Source organism: Medicago sativa, chromosome 5, assembly GCF_051527215.1.
Source record: "Medicago sativa cultivar Bolivia chromosome 5, Bolivia_mono, whole genome shotgun sequence".
NCBI lineage: Eukaryota > Viridiplantae > Streptophyta > Magnoliopsida > Fabales > Fabaceae > Medicago > Medicago sativa.
This window is the reverse complement of record NC_140753.1, coordinates 46,189,494-46,212,732: the sequence shown is the minus strand read 5'-3', so window position 1 is coordinate 46,212,732 and position 23,239 is coordinate 46,189,494. Positions and strand designations below refer to the sequence as shown.

General features: G+C 35.1%; 2 protein-coding genes and 3 pseudogenes across 3 annotated transcripts; 4 read left to right on the top strand and 1 right to left on the bottom strand.

The window, feature by feature from the left end:
- Positions 1–999: 999 nt before the first annotated feature.
- LOC146922438 (chaperone protein dnaJ 1, mitochondrial-like) lies at positions 1,000–3,262 on the bottom strand. Its single transcript, XM_085710835.1, has 5 exons — positions 3,143–3,262; positions 2,966–3,028; positions 2,814–2,886; positions 2,341–2,432; positions 1,000–1,179 (listed from the first exon to the last, which is right to left on the bottom strand). The coding sequence occupies exons 1-5, from the start codon at positions 3,233–3,235 to the stop codon at positions 1,015–1,017; spliced, it is 486 nt and encodes a 161-aa protein (XP_085566961.1). The 5' UTR covers positions 3,236–3,262; the 3' UTR covers positions 1,000–1,014.
- A 1,015-nt stretch (positions 3,263–4,277) lies between these two features.
- LOC146922437 (multiple organellar RNA editing factor 8, chloroplastic/mitochondrial-like) lies at positions 4,278–7,231 on the top strand (annotated as a pseudogene). Its single transcript, XR_015012471.1, has 4 exons — positions 4,278–4,732; positions 5,945–6,041; positions 6,138–6,204; positions 6,748–7,231. The product of XR_015012471.1 is annotated as a multiple organellar RNA editing factor 8, chloroplastic/mitochondrial-like (transcript).
- A 6,325-nt stretch (positions 7,232–13,556) lies between these two features.
- Positions 13,557–16,716, top strand: LOC146922436 (uncharacterized; annotated as a pseudogene).
- A 1,048-nt stretch (positions 16,717–17,764) lies between these two features.
- Positions 17,765–19,518, top strand: LOC146922435 (uncharacterized; annotated as a pseudogene).
- A 29-nt stretch (positions 19,519–19,547) lies between these two features.
- LOC146922434 (uncharacterized) lies at positions 19,548–21,809 on the top strand. The gene is made up of 6 exons (XM_085711535.1): positions 19,548–19,690; positions 19,779–19,955; positions 20,275–20,302; positions 21,105–21,200; positions 21,301–21,403; positions 21,553–21,809. The coding sequence occupies exons 1-5, from the start codon at positions 19,548–19,550 to the stop codon at positions 21,391–21,393; spliced, it is 537 nt and encodes a 178-aa protein (XP_085567661.1). The 3' UTR covers positions 21,394–21,403; positions 21,553–21,809.
- The last annotated feature ends 1,430 nt before the right edge of the window (positions 21,810–23,239 follow it).

The window sequence follows — 23,239 nt, the reverse complement described above, 5'->3', positions numbered from 1 at the left end:
GCCAAATACCAATAAATTTGAATGAGGTTGGTTTGGGTTGGACTTGAACTTAATCAGAGTTTCGATAAAATGCAAGTCAGGTTGGATTACGTGGTTCCCCGTTTGACCTGTATCTATGAACACCTCTAAAAATGTTCGTCTTTTAAAATTATAGTGAAGTTTCATTCCAATCTTTCACAAAAATCTCATAATTCATATAAATCTTTGATAAATATAAGTACATACAAAATTAAACTGAGACATTTCAGTCTCTTAACCATTATTTCTCTTCAAAATGTCCGTTAAATGATCACGTGTAATGGTAAGGGACATGGTCCCTTGTGTAAGTTATCAGAGGTTCAATTACCACCTCTTGTGCATGAAAAATATTCAGTTTGGAGATGAAACTCACCTTGGTATCTCACAGGTTCCTCGACAAAGATTAGTCAGCTGATAAGTGGAGGTCGAAACTTCGTACCGATTTCATAGTAACCCAAACACAAAAGAAATAAAATTACAGCACCCAAGTTTAAAGTTTTTGGAAATAAGAAAAACAAATATCAAACAGGTTTCAGGCTTTCTTGAGGGTGAAGATATGATTGATTAATAAAGTATTCTTCCATCATATACTATAAAATAAGGCCGTGAGATAAGTGCTTCCTAATGAAAAGTTCAATATACTTCAAATGTTGTCCCCTACTTTAAAAATATTAATTAAACACTTCTAAGATAAACACTTCAAATAAGTACTTATGTAAAAGTTTATTGAATAAACTAGCTTGTTGTTTACCAAAGTAAGTAATCTAATAGAGAACAAGCTTATATGGTATATCTTATATGTGCACATTTGTATAGATTCTATTGCCTTAGATACTGGCTTCATATGGCTTGTATTATATGCATCATTTTAATTTGTTTGTTCTCTCAGCCTGCCTAACAGTTAAACTGCTGGCTACACAGGGCAGCAAAAAGTGGTTTTCTCGGAGTTCCGCCATTGTGGGAAGAACATCAAGGATGCTTAGATCTATCCCGTCTTTAATAAGATGATAGATGGAAAATACTGGAAGAGCTTTTGGGGTGAAGAGCCACATGAGTATGAGAAACCACTAAAATATACTTTGCTCTCACCTGTGTAAAGCTAATATTAGATTCCACATAGATATCTGCACCATCCCTCGAAAAGACTGGATCCTCATCCACCTATTTCAACAAGAGAAAAAAAATGATACTCCAGTAAGAGTAAGTATAGCACATAATGAACATGTCAACAAACATATTATACAAGTAGAGCAGAAAACCTATTCCTGTTCTAAACAGCAGTATATAATCTTTTACATAGGAACAGATATATTAAACAAGATGTGCTACTACTATGTATCAAAAGTGATGTCTCCATGCACGTTAACAATATGGATCTTATATAACAACAATAAATGAGACAGTTCTCTGTCAGACAAATATGGAGAAGGAAATAGCATTAGTTTGAGAAGTAAAAATTGACACCTTTACATGCTAAACTGTATATTGAACAGCAATAATTGCATGATCAAGGAATAAGGAAAATGAAACACTTATATGATGTCGCATTTACCTGTCCATAGTTAAGCTATAGAAAATTACCTATGGATCCAGGGAAAGGGTCGGACAATTTTTTCTTGAACAGACTAAAGGGAAAAACAAAACTTGGACACCTCAGTAAGATTATTTATATCTTCATAATTTTAATTGAGGAAAGGGTTGGGAAAAATGATTCCCATGAAGGTGAGAATGAATTTTATCTGACTGCCACAATACCATACACACTTGCAAATATTTCCTCAGAATGTAAAATGTAGTTGTCAAAAACTTTTTCTGGGGAATACACGGGAATAAGAAGAATCCTATCATTACGTACCTGGGAAATTTATTCGCATGAATGAATTCACGTCCTTGATATAACATCCCCTCTAGATGCTAAATTATGAATGCTTAAACGTGAGAGAAGCTTAAAACATAGAAATTACTTAATGAGAAAGAATAATATTCTTTTTCGGACCAAATAAGTGTGTATTTAATACATTACACAACCATTAGATATTATGAGTCTGGCTCTACATTTCTATTACACTTTGAATAACACGAGAAAGTATGCATGGAAGCTAGCGTGTAATCTTAACTTTTAATGATTAATATCTTATAGGACATTTAATGAATTGACCCAAGCTTGCCAAAATAATCATGTGCAGTGAATGAGTCTAATGTGTAAATTTCCCTTTAATAATACAAAGTTTGGTTAAATGTAGTAATGATTCATATTACAGGTTATGCATAAGTAGGTGTACTACAGCAAATATTTTGACATAAAAATATGAAAAACTTTGCCTTTATTTTAATGTATAAACTCCCATGTCGACCACCACTTCCAACAGCATTCCCACCTTCTGGCACATGGATTGTATCTCCTGAATCCACGCCTGCCAGTTCATTGAAACTATGATAAGATTTAACAGAAAGGTTCCGGCTTTTTTCTAATAAAGCATAAAAAGAACTGTATCGCATATGGTCAACCAAATCTAGGCAGGATAGTTCTGAAGCATTGATAAAACTTTCCATTTCTAAAACACTATTAATTTATAACTATAATTTATAACAATTAACACCTTAGTAACAGGGACTAAAGGTTATCCCATTTCAACATAAAATTGAGTAGGAAGGATAAAGAGTAGCTTTGAGTTGATACTCTGGAGGTAAATAATTTCCAATATGAATAAGTAGCTACCATAACAATAATCAGAACTTATTCCACTCATCAGATATATTAATCAGCTGCCAAGGTACAGTTACAAGTAATTTACCTGCTGGTATGGTAACTTTAACCTCTTTAATCCCTTCAATAACCCCAGATCCTCCACAAGGCAAACAAAACTCCTGCACAAAATAGATACGCAATACATATTTATACAGAGCAACCATCCTCAAGAGTACTTATTGTGAAATTTATGGAGACCTTAATAATGCGGCCAGATCCTTTACAAGTAATGCATGTTGATGTAAATGGCGGGATTGTAACCTGGAAGCAAGTCATGATAACAAACAAGGAAAGAAGAAAGTATTAATAATCAGAACTCCGGTACGACAAAGAGAGACCAGCACATGCATGAATCAAACATTCCAATGCACTTACTCGACCGGCACCCCTGCATGATGGACAAACTGTTCGGGTAGCATTTTGTGGATGTCCCCGTCCATCTGGTTTGATACAGCAAATTATTACCATCAAAAAGGATAATCATCAAGTCAAGGGAAACAACAAATGTTCTGGCTCACTTCACTACAAACAGATGTCACAACAGACAACACATAATTAAACCGGTGGCACACACTTTTAAATATTACCCCAAAAATGTTCCACAGCTTAGATATTAGTAGACCTCGTCCAAAAGAATTTGGTTCTTAGTAATATTTGTGCATAGTGGATCAAACTCTACAATTAGTCAAGGGTGAGGGGAAGGAAGAAAAGCTTCCCTAACGTAATGTAACCAGCCACAACTCAGGCCTAGGTTCTACCATTCACAAATAATTTTATAAGATTACTGCTGGTTGCTAATTAGCCTGCCTTTTTCTATTTTGATGCACAGATAGGTAACTTTTGAATATGAATATTTCACATAATATTGAAAGGAATGAAAACCAACTATATATACATGAGATGTGATCTAAATAGGAATGCAATCCTATCATAACTCCTAATGATACTAACAGATCATACTATATTAAATATAATAAATATCAATATCTCAACACTCCCCCTCAAGGTGGAGCATAAATATCATATGCATCCATCTTGTCACATATGTAAGTTTTCCGAGGACTTCGTAGAGATTTAGTAAAGATATACTGCAAGTTGATCCTTAGAATTGACAAATGAGGTTTTGATGACTTCGAGAGAGAATCTTTTCCCTAATGAAATGACAGTCGACTTCTATATGCTTTGTATAAATTTCTTTTAATAATATACCATTGTCTTTAATAGATTTTCAATGTATAAATTTCTTTTCAATGTTTAAATTTTCAGCCTTGTGACTCGAATGCCACATCTATAATAATAATATACCATTTCTAAAATAAAATTTCAATGTATAAATTTCCTTTAATTTTTTATGAATTAGAGTATTTGTTTTCATTTTGTTAATAATCACGTAATCTTAAACGCACTAATATTGTGAAACGGAAGGAGCATATTGGTAGATATTTTACACTTTGTTGTGTTGATTCTAGAAACCTCACCCTACAAGAATCCTCAAAACCCCTAAATTCTAATTTACATTTCATTCCCAATCTCACTCTCTTCACACACACACACACACACACACACACACACACACACAGCGATGGCGAACCAGATCTTCTCTCGCGTCATCCCCAAAACCCTAACCCTAACCACCTTCCTCTCTCGCTCCATCTCCACCACAACCACCACTCCCTCTTCCTCCGCTTTCTCCTTCCTCTGCCGTCTCCGTCCTCTCTCCGCCGCCGCCATCACCTCTCGCCACATCCTCCTTCCTTCCTTCCGCGTTTTCTCCACACGCCCTACCACCTCTTCCCTCAACGATCCTAACCCTAACTGGTCCAATCGTCCACCAAAGGAAACGATTTTGCTCGATGGATCCGATTTTGAACACTGGCTTGTGGTTATGGAGAAGCCTGAAGGTGATCCTACCAGAGATGAGATTATTGATAGTTACATCAAAACCTTCGCTGAGGTTATAGGAAGGTAGTAATCACTATACTTTATCTCAATTTTATATATGATTCCAAAAATTGATGTATTTTTAGGTTTATATTTTTATTTGCAATAGTAATTTTTTCAAAAAATTAATTTTTTTCTTTAAAAAGGTAATTTTTTTTAAGGTTTTATGCTGGGTTTGTAGCAGATTATATAAAAAAATGATTTTGGAAAATGGGCCAACTAAAATCTTTGATAACTTGTGTTTGTTTTTCAGAAAAATGTTATTTTTTGAATCAAATGCTATTATGTGAGAATGAATGGATTGTTTTCGGAAAAAAAATACTACTTTCTTCTTCTATTTTATTGAATTTGATGTGGTTTTAGGTTTATATTGTTCACTTTGACTGCAATAGTATTTTTTCTGAATTTGATGTGGTTTTAGGTTTATATTGTTCTTTTTTGATTGTAACAGTGTTTTTACAAAATAGTAGTTTTTGGGGGGTTTCCTGTTCTTTTTGTTGTGCATTATAAGAAATTGTGGAAAATGGGTCCATAATATCTTTGAGAACTTGTGTGATGTTTGTTGTGCATTATGAGAAATTGAATATGGAAAATGGGTCAGTAATATCTTTGAGAATTTGTGTTTTGTTGTATAAAAAAAAATCAAATTTTATTTTTGAAAACAAGACTATTCAGTGAGAATGAATGTATGGTTTTGAAAAAGAATACTATTATGTGAGAATGGATAGTTGTCAAAAGTTTGCGACAGATTATAAACAAAATGATTTTGGCTTGGATAAGCATCTTTTTTGGCTCTGTTTGGATAAGAATCTTATTTACAGCTTATAGCTCAAGCGTTATCATCATGATTATTTACAGCTTATAGCACAACTGGTATCATCATGATAAGCGCCTGTGTATAAGCTATTTCTATAGCAAAGATAATTTTTTTTTTTTACATTTGTTTAGTATTAGCTATATATAAGCTGTTGTCATAAGGAGAATTATGAATATAAGTTGAAAACAGCTTATGGCCAATGTCATAAGCTGTTTTCTTAATAAGTTCTCCCAAACATGCTAACAACTTTTGTCGGTAGTTAGTCCCTATATTTTTTGTTGTATTGAAAAATAAAAGATAGTTATCTATTGAGAATATTGATTCTGAAGGCTGTGTTTGAATGAATGGTTATCTTTTGGTATGATACTCTAATTATTTATCATGGTTGGTTTGTTATGTTATTGTAATATTGTTGACAGTGAAGAAGAAGCTAGGAAGAGCATATATTCTGTTTCAACTAGAGACTACTTTACTTTTGGAGCTCTTTTTCTGAAGAGATTTCCTACAAACTGAGACGTATATAATACATGGTTCTCTAACATCCGAAACTCTTGTTACTCTTGTTTTCTTCTATATCACAACAGTTTAAATTTTCTGTTTGTCCAATTGCAGAACTGCCCAATGTTCTGATGGGTTCTTCCTGATTCTTATTTGAATGTGAAGGAGAAAGATTATGGAGGTAAGCTCTGCTGTCCTGTCACCTGGTCTCTAATTATATTCATTATGTCTATTGTTTATGAATATCTTTAATTGTGTCTCCTGTGTATATATATAAGGAATGTCATGCACAAGACTCCTACAATTAAGTATAATAAAAGTAAAAAGATATAAGCCATTTAAAAAATGCTATTTAGATACCCCAAGACCTTGCTGTGGGTATTCTAGCATACGTGTTCACTTCGAGTGTTGCTCACAGGGGGCGGGGGGTGGGGAATGGATGCTTTATATATTTTGTAGTATACTGATGTTTTGTAACCTTTGTGGTATACTCAGGGTTGAAGTTCTCCCGTGGCTAGTCATTTTACCAATTGTCATCTGTTACTATACTTTGGTTTGCTTATTAATCTGTTGATTTTTTTTGTGTGATTAACTCGAGCTATGAATTATAGTATTAGTAGGTGGGGGAATTAAGTGTTATGTTGAGTGAATATCATATTTCTTGACGTAGAATGGCCAATATTTGTTGTTTGATGTTTTTTTTTGTTTGTTTTCCTCTCACTAGGTGAGCCCTTCATTAATGGGCAAGCAGTTCCATATGATCCCAAGTATCCTGAGGAGTGGTTTAGAAACAATGCTCGTGCTAATGAAAGGTACAGGCGCAATGATAGGCCTGGTAATAACGACAGGTCAAGAAATTTTGAAAGGAGAAGGGAAAATGTGGTGAACAGAGACATGCATAGTGGGCCTCCAGTGCAGAACTCTGGACCACCTCCCAACAATGCTGCTGGATACCCTCCCAACAATGCTGGCGGATACCCTCCCAGCAACCAAGCTGGATATTGATGCAGGAGAGTTTTATTAGTAATTTAGTAGTATTTATTATTCGGTCAAATCTTAGTAATTTTCTAGAACTCTCTATTATTATTACGTTTTATTTTATTTTGGCCCATGAGTTTGTTATTTCTTTCACTATATAAGCGGAACTTATGTAGCCTAAGAGGCACACTTTTATTCATTAATAATATTTGAGACTTCCTTTGGCCGAACATTGGTATAACTCTTCTTATCAATCTGCTATCAAAATGACACCATTTGAGGCTCTTTATGGAAGACCACCACCCAACACTCACTCCTATGTCGAAGGATCCCTTTGCGGTTGCCACACTTGATGAATCACTCACCCAACGCCATCGGATGTTAGCTGTAATCATACTTAACCTGCAGAAGGCCCGGGCCCACATGCGATCACACACTAACGGTGGTAGAATGGACAAAGAGTTAGAAGTAGGCACTTGGGTATGGCTGCGTTTGCAACCTTATAGGCAAAATACTATGTGTGGTGTCCGCTACTCCAAGATCACTAAGCGTTTCTTTTGCCCTTACCGAATTGCCAAATACATTGGTATTGTTACTTACAAACTCTAGATACATCCTAAATCCTGTATTCACCCAATTTTTCATGTTTCCAAACCCAAGCCGTTTTTTCGGAAGTCATTGCCGCAAGTGCCACCTTTGGATGAAGCTATTACATGGACCTTTGTTCGTTACAACCGGCACAAATTACGGACTCACGCAAGCTGGCTGCTAAGGGTAAGATCGGGCGAGGTTCTTGTGCCTAGGGAAGGCCTCTCATCAAGCGAAGACACTTGGGAAAAGCTGGAAGGAATTACTCACTTCTTATCCTAGCTGTAACCTTGAGGACAAGGTCGAATATGATGGGGAATGCGGTGATACGGAGGTCTTGATAGAAACTAATAATGGGACGATCAAAAAAATAGAAGAAAAAGTCCAAGGCCACAAAGGAAGAGGAAAACACCCTTCTAGGCACGTGATTATGTGGGAATGACACTAACTTTAGAGTAATGAAATATCTCTTATAATGTTTGGCCTCTAGCTAGAGTGTTACTGTCTTTTTTTGGATCCGGACACATGTGTCATTAGATCCCATAAGAAAATTAATAAAATTATCCTTTTTCTCTTATTTTCTAGAGCGGATACCGCTCGAAAGTATCAATTCTCTCTACCTAGCATATTAGAAATTTGAAAAATGAAGGATAATATTGGACAAAAAGAGTTTTGATTCCTAGTTAGGGAATTGAAAAATAAGACAATTTTTGTGAACCTTAAAGCGATGGTCGAGATTATGAGGGAATAATCGAATATATTTACATTTGATTCCTAATTAATTACAATTAAATCCAAACGAGAGAGAAATTACTTACACATAATGTATTATTTACAAGAGATAGGCGGGTATGACGATATGTTGCATCAACCGGCTTAATCTACGAAGCATTCGACGATCTCACCTCGTTTCTTCCATCTTTCTCCCCCTCTCTTTCTCTAAAACTTGGTAAAAGATTGGCTGAATTAAAATCGAGGCTATAAGTATCTATTTATAGGTTCTGGACAAGCTCCTTCACCGGGGGCGTGTGTATTTGCTAGGTGAATATTTGTTTCTTCCTCAATGGGGTTTTGCCACATTAGCCAAGTGGGGCTTAAACCTCCATTAAACTTAATCCCAATTACATTTAAAAAATTACACATAATCCTAACACAGAGAAATTAATTACACATAATGTATAACTTACAAGACATAGGAAAGGATGACCAAATGTTGTTTCAACCGGATTGATCTACAAGCATTCAACGTTTCCACCACGTTTATGCATCATTTCTCTCTCCTAAGCTCTCTCTCTCTCTCTCTCACTCTCTCTCTCTCTCTATATATATATATATATATTCTAGAAAAGCACATTTGCAAAGAGAGTGTGATGTTCGTTGGGGAAATATTTGTTTCTTCCCCAGATAGGGTTATGCCACGTCGGCCAAGTGGGGCTTAGACCGCCATTGCTTGCTAGGCCAGCCATATGCTTCACTTTGGAGAATCTGTAAGCTCAACCGAATGGGACTTTAGACCGCCATTACTCGCTAGACGAGCCTCCCTATTTCAATTATTTGGTGTTTGAGTTACTTTGTTGGGCGAGTAGATTAGCTCGTTGGGCGAATAGCTTGAAGAACCTCTTTTTATGCTCATTGCTTGTACCTTTTACTCCTTTTCTTTAATTAACTACACACAATGTTGGAAATATTGTAAAAGCACAAGAAAACTAATACAATCTTGGTTCAATATTATTTTCAAGAATTAGGGGTTTTTCATGATATTTCTTGCAAAGTAAATTAATAAATGTTATGAATTGTAGAGATAAATTAATGTTTATTTGATACTAACTATCAAGAGACCCATTACCATCTCATCTAAGTGTTATTTGGTATAATTTATCCATTATTCTAACCTTGAATAACCTTACAAAATTTCAATTTCAACTATATGTGATTTAATAATGAATAATTCTACTAAAAATAAACCGAAACCAAACACCAATTATTCTTCGAAACCTAGAATCGAGGAAACTAACGAGGGTGAAGGGTGTCAAGAATAACAAGAGTGACCGGAAACGAACTTGGATGAATGAATAAGGGCGCGTGATATTATTCAAATAAATTAATTCACAAGTTTGATTATAATTGCGGGTGTGATAAGCATTGATTGTGGGGTAAGTGAAAGTTACAAGGATAACACAAACAATTTTCCATATCAAGTGATGATAACACCGTCGTCCGGTTTGGTCAAACCGGGAATATATCATCGGATAATGAAGTTTCCTATGAAAGTCGGATTAAGAAGCAATTGAAGTCATTGAGAAATTTTCCGGATGGGAAGAGGAATTGTTATAACTTAAAACCTAAACGGGGAAAAAACCACAAATATAGCACAAGGGCTTATTTTCAATATGGAAACTATGACAACAAAAATAAAATACCAACTTTTGATGTTGCATCTTGGAGTCAATCTTTGGGAGCAAGTACAACTGAGTTCGGCTACAAGCGTTTTACGTACCGAGCAGGCCTGGCTATGTTTCCAAAGTCAAATAAGGATGAGCGACTAAACACGAAATGTTGTGCATTTTCTTATTCGGAGGTTGTCGGTATCAGCGATGATTTCAAACAAATGATTGGAAAAGGTGGATTTGGGAAGGTTTATCTAGGTATTATGCACGATGGTGAAAATGTTGCCGTGAAGACACTCTCTTTATCAGAAATTGCAAGGGCATAAGGAGTTTATATCGAGGTTAGATACGTCAATGCATTAGATAATATTTTCTTCATATTTGTGTTCCAATAATATTTTATCATAACAACTTGAAATAGCCATCAATTCCATATTTACATTACAAAATCTAATACAAACTCTCTCTCTCAAACATCAATCCAAGGTGAACAAATTTGGTGAAAGGTTAGAGATTCAAGTATAGAGTCTTCCAATTGAATGCAAAGTGAATTGGCGTAAGCAACTTAAATTCACTAAGGCTTTGTTTGCGAGTTTGGAGGGGAGGGGAAGGGAGGGTTTGGAAAAAAAAGGAAGGAGTAAGTGGAAGAAATAGAGGACATTGGGAGGAGGGGAGGGGAAGGGAGGGGTTTGGAAAAAAAGGAAGGAGTAAGTGGAAGAAATAGAGGACAAAATATATATTTAACATCATAAGGGTTTTAGTTTTCACATCGGCATGGAAAATAGGCGATGGGAAAGAAACACATGGTGAGATTTTACATCAGTTGACTTAAGCACATGAGGGGAATTCCTAGTAGCATTTACCATTTACATCGGTGGATAATTGGAATGAAGGGAAAAAAACGCGGTGGCATTTTTGCAATTTGTGTGAAAACTTTGTCTAATTGTTTTCACATCGATGGTGAAGCTGTGCACTGAAGTAAAAACAAAGTTTCACTTTTACCTTATCCTTCCTCCATCGTAAAACACATTCACACGTTTTTTCCTTCCTCACTTATTCACTCTCGAGTCAAAATACACCACCGTCCTCAATCCTCAATCGAACTCCTCCACCGTTCTCTCACCGTCCAAGCTCGATCCTCAATCGAACTCCACCGATCTCGCACCGTCCAAGCTTAACCTCTCCTGTCGAAGCTCAACCTCACCGTCGAAGCTCAATCACTTCCCGTCGAAGCTCAATCTGTTTTCCTCCGGTGAGTTCTCTCTCTCTCTCTCTCTCTCTAGAAACCACTAAGCCCCTTTAGCAAAATAAGGTTGCGGTAGGATTACGAAACCTAGGATAGTAGTTGTAAGCTTCATTCTCAACTTCTTCGTTACTTTCTTCCCTCATTATTCTTAAATTCTCAACTTCTTCGTTACTTTCAATCTGTTTTGATTGATTGATTTAATTAGGGTAAAATTTTCAATTGGCACCCAAATTAGTAGTTTTGTGCTATGTTTAAGGAATTTGAGTTGTTGTTATGTCTTTTATGTAGTATGTTTAATGGTGTTTATTGTTTAAGTTAAGAGTGTGATTAAATTATGGTTATGATGAAAATTTTGATTGTTATTGACCACGGGGGGCTATGGTATTGGTGATTTCAGTTTCATAGTTTTCATTGGAAGTGTTTATTTCAATGATGAAATTAGTAATGTCTAGTTTTCAAAGTGTTTTGTGAAGTATTTTTTTCTACGGAAAGTAAAATATTACGGTTACATTTTGTTTAGGAAATGGAAAGCTGAAAATGTTTTATAGTAACAACTGTTGAACCTAACGCGTATTTTGAACTATAAAAAGTATCTTAGATATGTGCCGGTTGTTGGCTTAATGGCTTATCTTCTTTTCGCGGAGCCTAAAGAGGTATAACTTTGGGGTCAATTGATTACTTTACTTTGTAGGAATAACTGATCTCTCTATACATATTTGAGAAACCAAACGGTTTCGTGTATCGATTTCTCGGTAGAGATAGTTTGTGTTAAAGATTCGTCAAGAATCCCTGGATGAGGGATTTGTTTGGATAATTCATTTATTTTGTCTTAAATATTTGTCATTTATTATCTTCTTAATAACTAAAAGATTTACGAGATTAAATGTATCATTCAAAGAAAAAGATTGTAATTAAGCGCGTAGAGAATGTTGCTTAAAGCAACGAGAACCATCTTGTAATAGACATTAACCTTGTAATAGACATGGTTTTGTTCATGTCTGGTCCAACTCCAACCAACTAATGATAAAAAAGAAATAGGTTTTTGTGTTTCTTCTCTGGCTTCATTGTAAGCATTATTTGTCATGAGATTGTTGTCTAGCATCCCGTAGTGGTTTAACCAATTATAAAGTGACCTTGTTTGATCTTTGTAGATAGTTGGTTTTCCTAAGTATTTTGGGCCAAGACATCTTATTTGTATGAGTACTTTTTCATCCTGAAATTCGAGGGGATAATGTGGGATATGGTGACGAAGGTTCAAACATTTGTTCGAAATTGGAGAGTATGTTACTCAATTTATTATGCAAAATATAATGTATAACTCAAATCTGCAAGAGTTTTAATTTTATTCTAAAATAAAACAAACATAAAGAATGTGAGTTGATACCAAAACAGAAGGAAAAATAGCAAGTAACAACAAATTCACACTTCAATAGTTTTTTGATTTCGAGCAATGTATCTCCTCCATTAGTCCCACCTGAGTTTGCATGGTCTAATCCTCTACATACAATTTCCATCGTACATACAATTTCTATTTTTTTTTATTTTTCAGTTTTTTAGTCATTGTGGTTATTGTTATAGAGAAGCCGATGATGATGATGTAAATATCTTGGTTGTGGTACTCGGGCTTTTAGTTTATAAATCCATTTTGCTAGTTTTTCTTCTCAAAGTGATAATGACTTTTGTTCAATATTTTTGTGTTTTCGTCCGATGTTCTAATTCATCCTTCCCGTATTATGATGGCTAATACAATAAAGAAAAAGTTAGAAATTTTACGAGAAGCTGTAGCATAGCATCAAAAATTGAACTTGATGAATTGTAACAACGAAGCTGATTTTGAGTTTGTGTTTAACATCTGTCATGGCTGTTGTTATTTCATCGATTTAGTACCCATTGCGATTTGTTACCGATGTTGAGGTATATAGGCTGTTATTATTTCTAAGTCAAAATGAAACATTATATTTTTTCATATAAAAACAAAACGGATGCTCCTTGATTGCGATATTGTTTATTATTACGTGACTTGTCCGGCTTAATTCTTTCTTTTGGTTGATGCGATGTTAGGGGATTTCTTTGCCCCACGTTTAGTTTGTCTTCTTTTTCGGGCTTCGGCCCTATGTAATTAAAAAAAAACTTAGCCACCATGCGACAATGACGGTTTTGCGTGTCATGTAAGAGATTTCTAGCTAGTAGTAATCTCGTACCTCCGCGTAAGTAGTTACGTTGCTTAAGCACCAAGTTTTTTACTTGGTCAAACTCCAAGTCTTCTAAGTTCAAATAGTTATGTAGGCATCGTAATTCTTTGATTCGGTGTGTGTTCATTTTCGGTGCGTCATTATGGATCGTAGTTGGATGAGAGCTAATCGAATGAGTGAAGAGTTTGATAATGGAGTTGAAGAATTTCTAGAGTTTTCGAACAAAATCTTCCAAACAATGATGGACTTTTCCCGTGTCCTTGTGTTTCTTTTCTTGTGCGAACCGGGAGCCAAACATTACTAAGGAAGAAATAAGGGGCCATCTAGTTTGGAACGGGATTTGTCAAACTTATACACAATGGATATGGCACGGTGAAGTAATACGGCCAAGTGTATCCCAAAGAGAGAACGTTAGTGTAGATATGGATGATCGGTGGAAGACTGATACACGATATTGGAGAAGAATCTTTTAAGAGAGCGCATATGTACGATACTTTATGTAAAAACAAGGAAGAACCTTTGTACCGGGATGCACAAAGTTACACGTTTGTCATTTGTTTTAAAATTGTTTAATTTGAAGGCAAAAAATGGATGGAGTGATAAAAGTTTCAACCGAATTGCTTCGGTTGTTGACGAAATGCTTCCGGAAGGTAACACAATGCCGAATCGTTATTACGAGGCCAAAAAAATATTGTGTCCGATGGGTATGGAGTATGTAAAAATACACGCATGCCCTAATGACCGCATCTTATATAGAAAAGAGTTTGAAAAACATGATCACCGTCCGAAGTGCAAGGTGTCACGCTACAAAAAGAAAGACGATGATTCTAGTGATGATGCGAGCACAAAGGGTCCTCTGCCAAAGTGTTTTGGTACCTACCAATAATTTCAAGGTTCAAGAGATTGTTCTCTAATCCAAAGGACGCAAAGAACCTTAGATGGCATGCGAGATGAGAGAAAATGTGATGGAAAAATTCGCCATGTAGCTGATTCTTTGCAATGGAAGAAAATTGATTCTTTGTTTTCAACTTTTGGCGAAGAGAAAAGAAACCTTAGACTTGGACTTGCTATTGATGGAATGAATCCATATGGCAATGCTGAGTAGTAAACATACTTCATGGCCCGTTCTCTTGATAATTTACAACCTACCTCCTTGGTTGTGCATGAAGCGTAAATATATTATGTTATCGATGATGATTTCGGGCCCATATCAACCAGGTAACGACATAGATGTTTATCTAAGTCCATTGATTGATGATTTAAGGCTGTTGTGGGAAGAAGGAGTTGATGTTCTTGACACGTACTCCGGTGAACATTTCAATATGCGTGTCATGTTGTTTTGCACCATCAACGACTTTCCGGCATACGGTAATTTGAGTGGGTACACGGTTAAAGGGCATAAAGCATGTCCTATATGTGAGGGTGAAACATGTTTTCATCAAGCTGCATCATGGAAGCAAGGTCATGTTTATCTTGGGCATCGAAAATTTCTAAACCGTTATCATCCATATCGTAAGATGAGGAAAGCTTTCAATGGTAAACCGGAGTTTGGTTTTGCTCCAAAGCCCTTGACCGGAGAGGAAGTTTATCAACGACAACAAAATGTGGAGGTTACCTTTGGAAAGAAAAAGAAGCCTGTTGTGAAAAATTTATGGAAAAAAAGGTCTCGTGTTCTTTGAGCTTCCATATTGGTCTAGTCTTGATGTAAGACATTGTATTGATGTTATGCATGTAGAGAAAAATGTTTGTGATAGTATAGTTGGAACACTTCTCGACATTAAAGGCAAGACAAAAGATGGTGTAAATGCTCGTTTAGATTTGATGGAGATGGGTATAAGGCGGCAGTTAAATCCACAACAAAAAGGTAACGAGAACATTTTTACCTCCGGCATGTCACACTTTGTCTAAGAAAGAGAAAAGAAGTTTTTGTGAGTGTTTACAAGGTATCAAAGTGCCGCAAGGTTACTCATCAAATATCAAGAGGCTTGTATCAATGGATGATCTCAAGGTATCTAGCTTAAAATATCATGACTCTCATGTTTTGATGCAAAAATTACTACCGGTGGCTATTCGTGGAATATTGCCTAACAAAGTTAGGATAACTATAACTAAGTTGTGTTTATTCTTCAATGCAATATGTAGTAAAGTCATTGATCCATTGAAGTTAGACGAGTTGGAACATGAGGTTGCGGTTATCTTGTGCCAATTAGAGATGTATTTTCCTCCTTCATTTTTTGACATTATGGAACACTTGATTGTTCATTTGGTGAGGGAGATTAGACAAGTGTGGTCCGGTTTATTTAAGATGGATGTATCCGGTTGAGCGATGCATGAAGATATTGAAAGGGTATACAATGAATCTACACCGTCCCGAAGCATCAATTGTTGAAAGGTACATTGTTGAAGAAGGTATTGAGCATTGTTCGGACTATTTGTCAAATGTGGATTCTATAGGAGTTCCCAAGTCTCGTCATGATGAAAGTTGTGAAGGTACGGGACAAGGTTTAAATGTTAAAACCATGTTTTGGGATGTGATCCATCCAGCACATTTGTTTATATTGAATAACAACGATGAAGTTCAACCTCACTTATCTACTCACAAAAATATTGTAAAGAGAAATTACCCCAAGATGAATGAGAAAGGGTTGTTAAGAGAGCATAATAAGAGTTTTTCCGATTGGTTTACGGAAAGATTTGCTAATGATGAAAGTGCCTCGATACAATTAAATGGTTGGCACGTGCGCCTAAGTTTAACATTATAACTTTGAGTGCATATGATATTAATAAAACTACATTTTATACAAAAGCAAAGGATGATAAAAGTACCATGCAAAATAGTGGGGTTATGGTTGTGGCCGAGTCGATGCACTTCTCTAGTTCGAAAGATAAAAACCCTATAATGGCATCTACACCATACTATGGGGTAATTGAAGAGATTTGGGAGCTTGATTATACTTTATTTACAGTGCCTATATTTAAATGCAAATGGATTGATATTAACAATGGTGTAAGAATTGATGAATTAGGATATACACTAGTTGATCTTTCCAAGGCAGCTTATAGGGACGAACCCTTCATTATGGCATCCCAAGCAAAACAAGTGTTTTATGTCACGGATCCTTCTAACAAAAGGTGGTCAGTGGTTCTACAAACAAAAAATACTCATGGTAGTGATGAAACTCTTGATATCCACTGAGATTCCTTCTTCCTCAACAAATGTTACTACATCTATTGATGAGAACGAAGTAGACGATGTGCACGCTACTCCTTCGGATCATGAAGAAGGGATATGGGAGGACTAATAAGGTTTTAATTTTTATTAATAGTCACATTTGTAAATATGAGATGTTTTAAAATGTTTGTGTATGTGTACATGTAAATTATCTTTGGTAAATGAATGCAAATGAATTGAGTTAAATAGATACATGGCCGATTCAACCAACATTGAGTTAAAAATCTGTGTATGTGTACATGTTTTAAAATCTCGTGTATGTTTTCCTTTTTTGTCAACATATACATGGCTGATTCAACATTGAGTTAAAAATATGTGTATGTGTACATGTTTTAAAATACGTGTATGTTTTCCTTTTTTGTCAACGGATACATGGCTGATTCAACCAATATTCTTCTTTCGTCTAGTGAAATTCCAAAAAGAAATGTTAGAGGTGCCACCAAGATGAAAAAAATGACCAAAATTCTGAAATCGGGTGTGAAAACAATGGTCAACTTTAATCCGAAGCTGGGAGGTGTTATGGTCCAAATGCTTCGTAGTTTAGGAGTTATGCGGCATTTCTTGTTCGAATTAAGTGCGGTATTTTAATAGATGATTGGAGAGCGGTTGATGCAAGCACAAAAGATGCAATTTGGGTTGATCTTCAGGTATTATAGTTGTATTTTTAATTCAGCATTTACTATTTAATTATTGTATCTATTGATCTTTAGGTACTAACTCCAAATATTTGATGTATATAGAAGCATTTTGTTATTCCGGAAAGTGATGATCCAAAAAATGATACATTGAAGAAAAGATGGATGGTGTTTTTGGGGACGCGGTGGAACGGGTTTAAGGCACAACTCACATCGGAATATATTACACATCCCAATCCCGAACGCCCTCCTCCGTATGTTAGGTATCCTTTTGTTAAAGAACATATATGGAAGAGGTTCCTCGAGTCTTGAAATACATGAATTTAAGGTTGGTAGTAATTATATTTGATTTTTTATTGTACATTTTTTAATTTAATCAAATCAATTTAGTAATGATTTTTATTTATGATAGGCAAAAGTCAAAAAGGTAGGGAGTGTGTGGCTAAAAATATTTATAGGCATACATTATCTCGTGGAGGATATGAACGCTTCAGAGAAAATGATGAAGGAAAAGAGAAAAGTGCTAGAAGAATCGGGAGATGTAGATGATATATTAAGTGATGATCTAAGTCTATCTCCTCCGTCACGTCATGATACATGGAAGAGAGCAAGACAAAAGAAAGGGGGAGAGTATACATCGTAGGCCGCAAAAGTTGTTGCCGACAAAATTGTAAGTTAGTGATTTTAGTGTTAATGCTATGGTCACTCATTTTAACACACTCCTATAACACACTCCAATTATAATTTGCCACATCACTCACTTCTTTTAACTCCTTTACCGGTAACCGGTACTACAAGTTTCTAAACACTTTTTTTATTTACAATTATTTTTAAAATATTTTGCCGTAACTCGTTTGTTCAGCACTCTATATCTTTGAGTAAGCAAAACAAAAAGAGCTCCATGGCTCCTTCTTATTTCTACGACTCTTTCTCGTATAGATCATTGATCTAGTCACTTTTTTCTTCGTAAGCCATTTCATCTCAATTTTCTTCAAACTCTGTCCATGGCTCCTTCTTATTTGTATGGCATAAGCTTCATCATATTTGTTCGTAAATCTGACCCATCTCATCTCCTTCGTGTTCGTAGAGAACAAAAATCTCCATTCTTCTATAACATGTTTTCAATGGGTTTTGCTTTGGATTGTTGTAATTGAAAATATATATAAACATGTTATTTTTGAGTTTCGTTGTTTTTTGTTCGGATTTTTGTAGTCCTCTTTTTGTTATACTACTTTGCAATCAAATAAAAATTGACATTCATTACGGTAACAAACTCAATGTACGAAGAATAAAATATGGAGGACGATTAGAAATCAAATTAAAATTGGCTCTCTTTTAAAGCTTATATGTCATGTTTGTGTAATTGCTTAGTGTTTGGGCTAAATTTTGGAGGACGATTACCGTATAATTCGGTGATATTCAATTGGGTGAAAACTACGAACCTGGAGAGACCGGGTTTGTGGAAGGTTTATGAGAGAAGATGAAAAGTTAAAATCTGAATAAAATAAATGATATCAATGTAAAGATGAAGCAGGTTATCGGAGTAAAATGAATTAAAAAGTGGATGACATGGCTAATTATGATTGGGTGTGTTGAAAGAGAGTGCTAGTGGGTGTGACCCTAGCATTTCTCCTCTAATATTTATGTCACAATGATTAGTGTTCATAGTTAACATAAATTTTAATTCTTGACTAGTTCGGTAAACCTTCTCTGTAGTTTGAAAAGAATCACATTGTGTAGTACTTTTCATAAAGTACCTTTCATTTATAAAAAACTGAATTTGCTGAATTTTATGTAGGATTCTCTAGTTGAAGAGACCGCCAAAGGCACCTTTGTTCCACAAGGACGTGACGATATCTTAACAAGGGCAATTGGGACGAAAGAGCATGGTGGTCGTGTTCGTGGTGTTGGACACAGTTTACACTACGAGCAATTACTTTGGAAGGTCTTCACGCCTTACCCAAACCATAGATGTTAACCGGCATCTCTCACAACTTCAAACAAATGCTGGAAAGACAACTTAAAGAAAAATTTGATGCACAATTTGAACAAAAGATGGCCGTCGAACGTGAGTTGATGCAACAAGCATTTCGGAAGAACTTAAGACTATGGGTTTCTCCCAAACCTTGCAAACAAATGAAGAAATTGAGCATAGTAGTCCTGAAAAAGTTGTTGTGCATGGAAGCACAAAAGGTTCTTGTACCGCATTGCACAAGAAAATTACAAGGAGGACTTGACCATCGACAATGTTCAAAAATTGCTATGCATGGTTTTGAGAAGTGAAGAAGATATACGCATACCATTAGAACATGAGCCAAATACCGCAAGGTTTATTCCGGCAAGTTGTATTAGACAATTGTTGGTGGGTAATGCTTGGCTTGACTTTTCTATTCTACAACTTTGGTGCACGTAAGTAATTTTCTTTTTACTATTATCAATATGGATTAGTAGTATATACACAATTCAATATTTAAGTGTTAATTTTAAATTTGTCTAGGTGTATGCATCGTCTCTGTAGCTCAACAAATAGATCGAAAGTGTTTGGGATTTTGGACCCGGTATGCTTGGATTTTAATCCAAAAGATCATAGTACTAAAACTAAAGTTCAGGGACACATACAAACTAGGTTGCGTGATTTGAACAAAGTGTGTTACTTAGCACCATATCTATATAAGTAAGTATATATTTAAATTAATATTTTTCTTATTTATCTTTGATAGCTTAAACCTTAATAATTGTTCTTCTACGTGTGCGAGAAGACACCGGCATTAATAATTATTTGTCCCAAGGACAATAGTTTAGTTGTCCATTGTTCACTTTGCACCAAGATCTTAATGAAGCAATGATTAAGATTGTTTCAAAGTAAGTGTATATTTTATGTTGCATTTGATATATTACTTCCTACAACACTAAAATGTATAACTTTGATGATTTTTTTTAATTTGGTTAACATATAGAGCTTTATAGGTTCATCAACTTGCTCGGGGAAATAGAAAGAAGGTTAAATGGTTTCGTCCCAAAGTAAGTATGGTTCTTGTTTATCCTTAATTGTTCCCTGTATATTTTCCGTATGATTGTTTCTTGTATTAAAAGTGGTTTGTGTTTGTCTGTTGAATTCGTTGAACATGATTAAGATATGAAAGAATTAATTAACCAATAGTTTTATACCATCATTACGCAATTATGCGGACCAACCAAAGATCAATAACGGTAATCATACACTATATTGAAGAGCAACCATTAACACGGAATAACCAATAGATCATTCTAAACCAATACAAAGCATATAACTCTTTGCTATTTATCATGGTGTAGGCCTCAATAATCGGGCCAACAATATTTCATTGCACCCCAAAGATGAATTTGGATTGTGGTATTCTCTGTGTTCATGCGGTTGGATGAGATCGAACAATCCGGATTTCAAGCTGCTATAGTATTGTATTTAAATTTGGACAATCTGGTTTTTCCCAACCTGTAATAAGGGGCTGTCAGACAATCCCTTCGGGTCCCTTGGTAGGTCTGGTTTTTCCCAACCGTGAATGAGGGGTTCTCAACAATCCCTTCAGGTCCTTTAGTATACCATGATGATACATAGTCTCAATCTTTACTTGTCTTGGCTGGGTCACGATCACGGAGAGCCTTGCTCCCGGGATTAGTAACTCGCTCTATGCACACTTTGCTCTATGCACATGAGCAAACATCGTATTAAAGCTTGGTTTCATGAATAGATATTGTTGTAAACTCAAGTCATTATAGAATGATAGATAATAAACTATTTTTTATATGAACTAATCACTATATAAAAATGACCATTCATTTCTAGCCAAGAAAGCAACCTAATGGCAATGATTGTGGATACTATGTGATGAAGAATATGCTAGATATCATCTCTGCTAATATTACTAAGTCTTGGATGGAGGTATTTTAATTTTATGATAACATGTTTATACTATATGTATTGTCAAATATAAACATATCCTTATTAATATTAATTACTTATATTAACCTACACATTGTAGGTATTCAATGATCCAACGCCATTAAGCGATGATGACTTATATGATTTGCGAAACCAATGGGCAACTTGTTTTCTTGACTTGTATAACGCTTAGGATTTACATGGTATGTTTCAAAGCCAATCTCATAATTTAACATTTGTAGAGAGAGTAGAATTTTGAACGAACTTGTATCCGTAATTAATGCGTGGTGGTTTTGGTGTGTCAAGTGCGTACTGAGTTGAGATAATTTTTTCAATTGATTTTTTTTTGTAGCTGAAAATTGATTATGATGTGGCCGAGATGAGACATTGCCGATGCTTACGACCGAGATGAGATGAGATGCTTTTTGCAGCTGAAGTTTACCGTATTTCCGATGATGATTATCTTGTGGATTATTTTTTGTTTGAAATTTCTACTTAAGTTGTTGGATTATTTCTACCTATATTGTATTCGGATGCCTCTTTTCTAGATTGGAATATTGACGTGGAAAATTGAGGATTGATTATGTAATATCCAATTAGATAATATAACTTTTTTTTTTGCATTAAAATTATCCATAATTTGTTTTCATTTTATTACTGTAAAAAAAATTAAAAAAAAATTATTTCACTACGGTGGATTTGAAAAAACTGATGTGAAATATATGTATTTAACTTCAGTGTCGAACGTACAACTGATGTGAAAACTGTTGGGTTAATTTTCAAAGTGCGTCTATTACATCAGTGCAAGCGGACCTGATGTAGAAATTCAATATTTCACATCAGTTTCAACCTGATGTGAAAGGATACTGACTTACCACATCATATCAGTTTACATCGGTTAGAAACTGATGTAAAAAGTCAATTCCAACTGATGTAAAAAATAATTTCTGTAGTAGTGGGGGTTTATTTTTCTAAAAAATATAAAACCCTCCATATTTGGGGAACTAAGAAGTTGTATTAGAGGAGGGTTTTGGGGGGTTTGGGAGGGTTTATATCAATTCTTCAAATTTAATATATGTTGCTATAATATTTTTAAAATTAAAAATATATTAATCATAAGCATTAATTTATCACTCTCCAAAAAAAATACTCTTTCAAAAAATGTGAAAGATTTCTCAATTATCCCCTATATTTCTCAATATCATTAACAAGACAATCATAATTTGTGCTTGGAGAGTTCAAAATCACGGTTCAATTGTATTCAACCCGTGCTTGGAGAGGTGACAAGAGATGAGATGAATTTTTTTGCCGGAGAAGAAGAAAGAGGGTATCGTTGAGAAAGAAGAAGAATCTTGAATTTTCTGATTTTGTTCATTTCGATCTGAACCGTTGATTAATTGTTTTGCCACGTGTCGCTCATCTCGTAAAAGGAACATGAAAACTGGAGCAAGTTGGAACCGGAGCAGATCTCTGAACTCGTTTGGGAGGGTTTATATCAATTCTTCAAATTTAATATATGTTGCTATAATATTTTTTGAAATTAAAAATATATTAATCATAAGCATTAATTTATCACTCTCTAAAAAATACTCTTTCCAAAAAATGTGAAAGATTTCTCAATTTTCCCCTATATTTCTCTCCCCCAAAGCCCTTCCTTCCCCTCCCCTCCCCTCCAAACTCCCAAACAAAGCCTAAAGCAATTCACATATACCATTGTGAGAAACAAATTCATGTATGCTATAGACAAAACTGCAACGCAGAAAGCATGTGAAAAAAAAAACTAAAACACAAAAAATTAGCGTGACAAAATTGGTTTGATCAATTTGACAATAAGATGAACAGAAAGACAAACCAAGAAAAAAATAGAGGATCATAAAGACAAAAGAAGATGAAAGTGGGAAGAAATAAGGGAAGGTAACAGTTGAAAAGTTAAAAAGAGTTGAAGGACATTTTCATCAAATTGTGGCGTGACTAAAAATTCATAGGGTCGTGTTAAAACAATAAATCATATCCTTTTCATTCGGACATTCTATTAATTT

Bases quoted from the DNA above. Each gene is read 5' to 3' on its own strand.
- LOC146922438 (XM_085710835.1), bottom strand. From the start codon at position 3,235: ATGGTAATAATTTGCTGTATCAAACCAGATGGACGGGGACATCCACAA. The intron at 2,433-2,813 runs GTAAATTACTTG...ATGAACTGGCAG, and splicing joins TAAAGTTACCATACCAGCAG to GCGTGGATTCAGGAGATACA. The intron at 1,180-2,340 runs GCAAAGTTTTTC...TTGTTGAAATAG, and splicing joins GTTTATACATTAAAATAAAG to GTGGATGAGGATCCAGTCTT.
- LOC146922434 (XM_085711535.1), top strand. From the start codon at position 19,548: ATGGTTTTGAGAAGTGAAGAAGATATACGCATACCATTAGAACATGAG. The intron at 20,303-21,104 runs GTAAGTATGGTT...ATTCATTTCTAG, and splicing joins TTAAATGGTTTCGTCCCAAA to CCAAGAAAGCAACCTAATGG. The intron at 21,201-21,300 runs GTATTTTAATTT...TACACATTGTAG, and splicing joins TTACTAAGTCTTGGATGGAG to GTATTCAATGATCCAACGCC.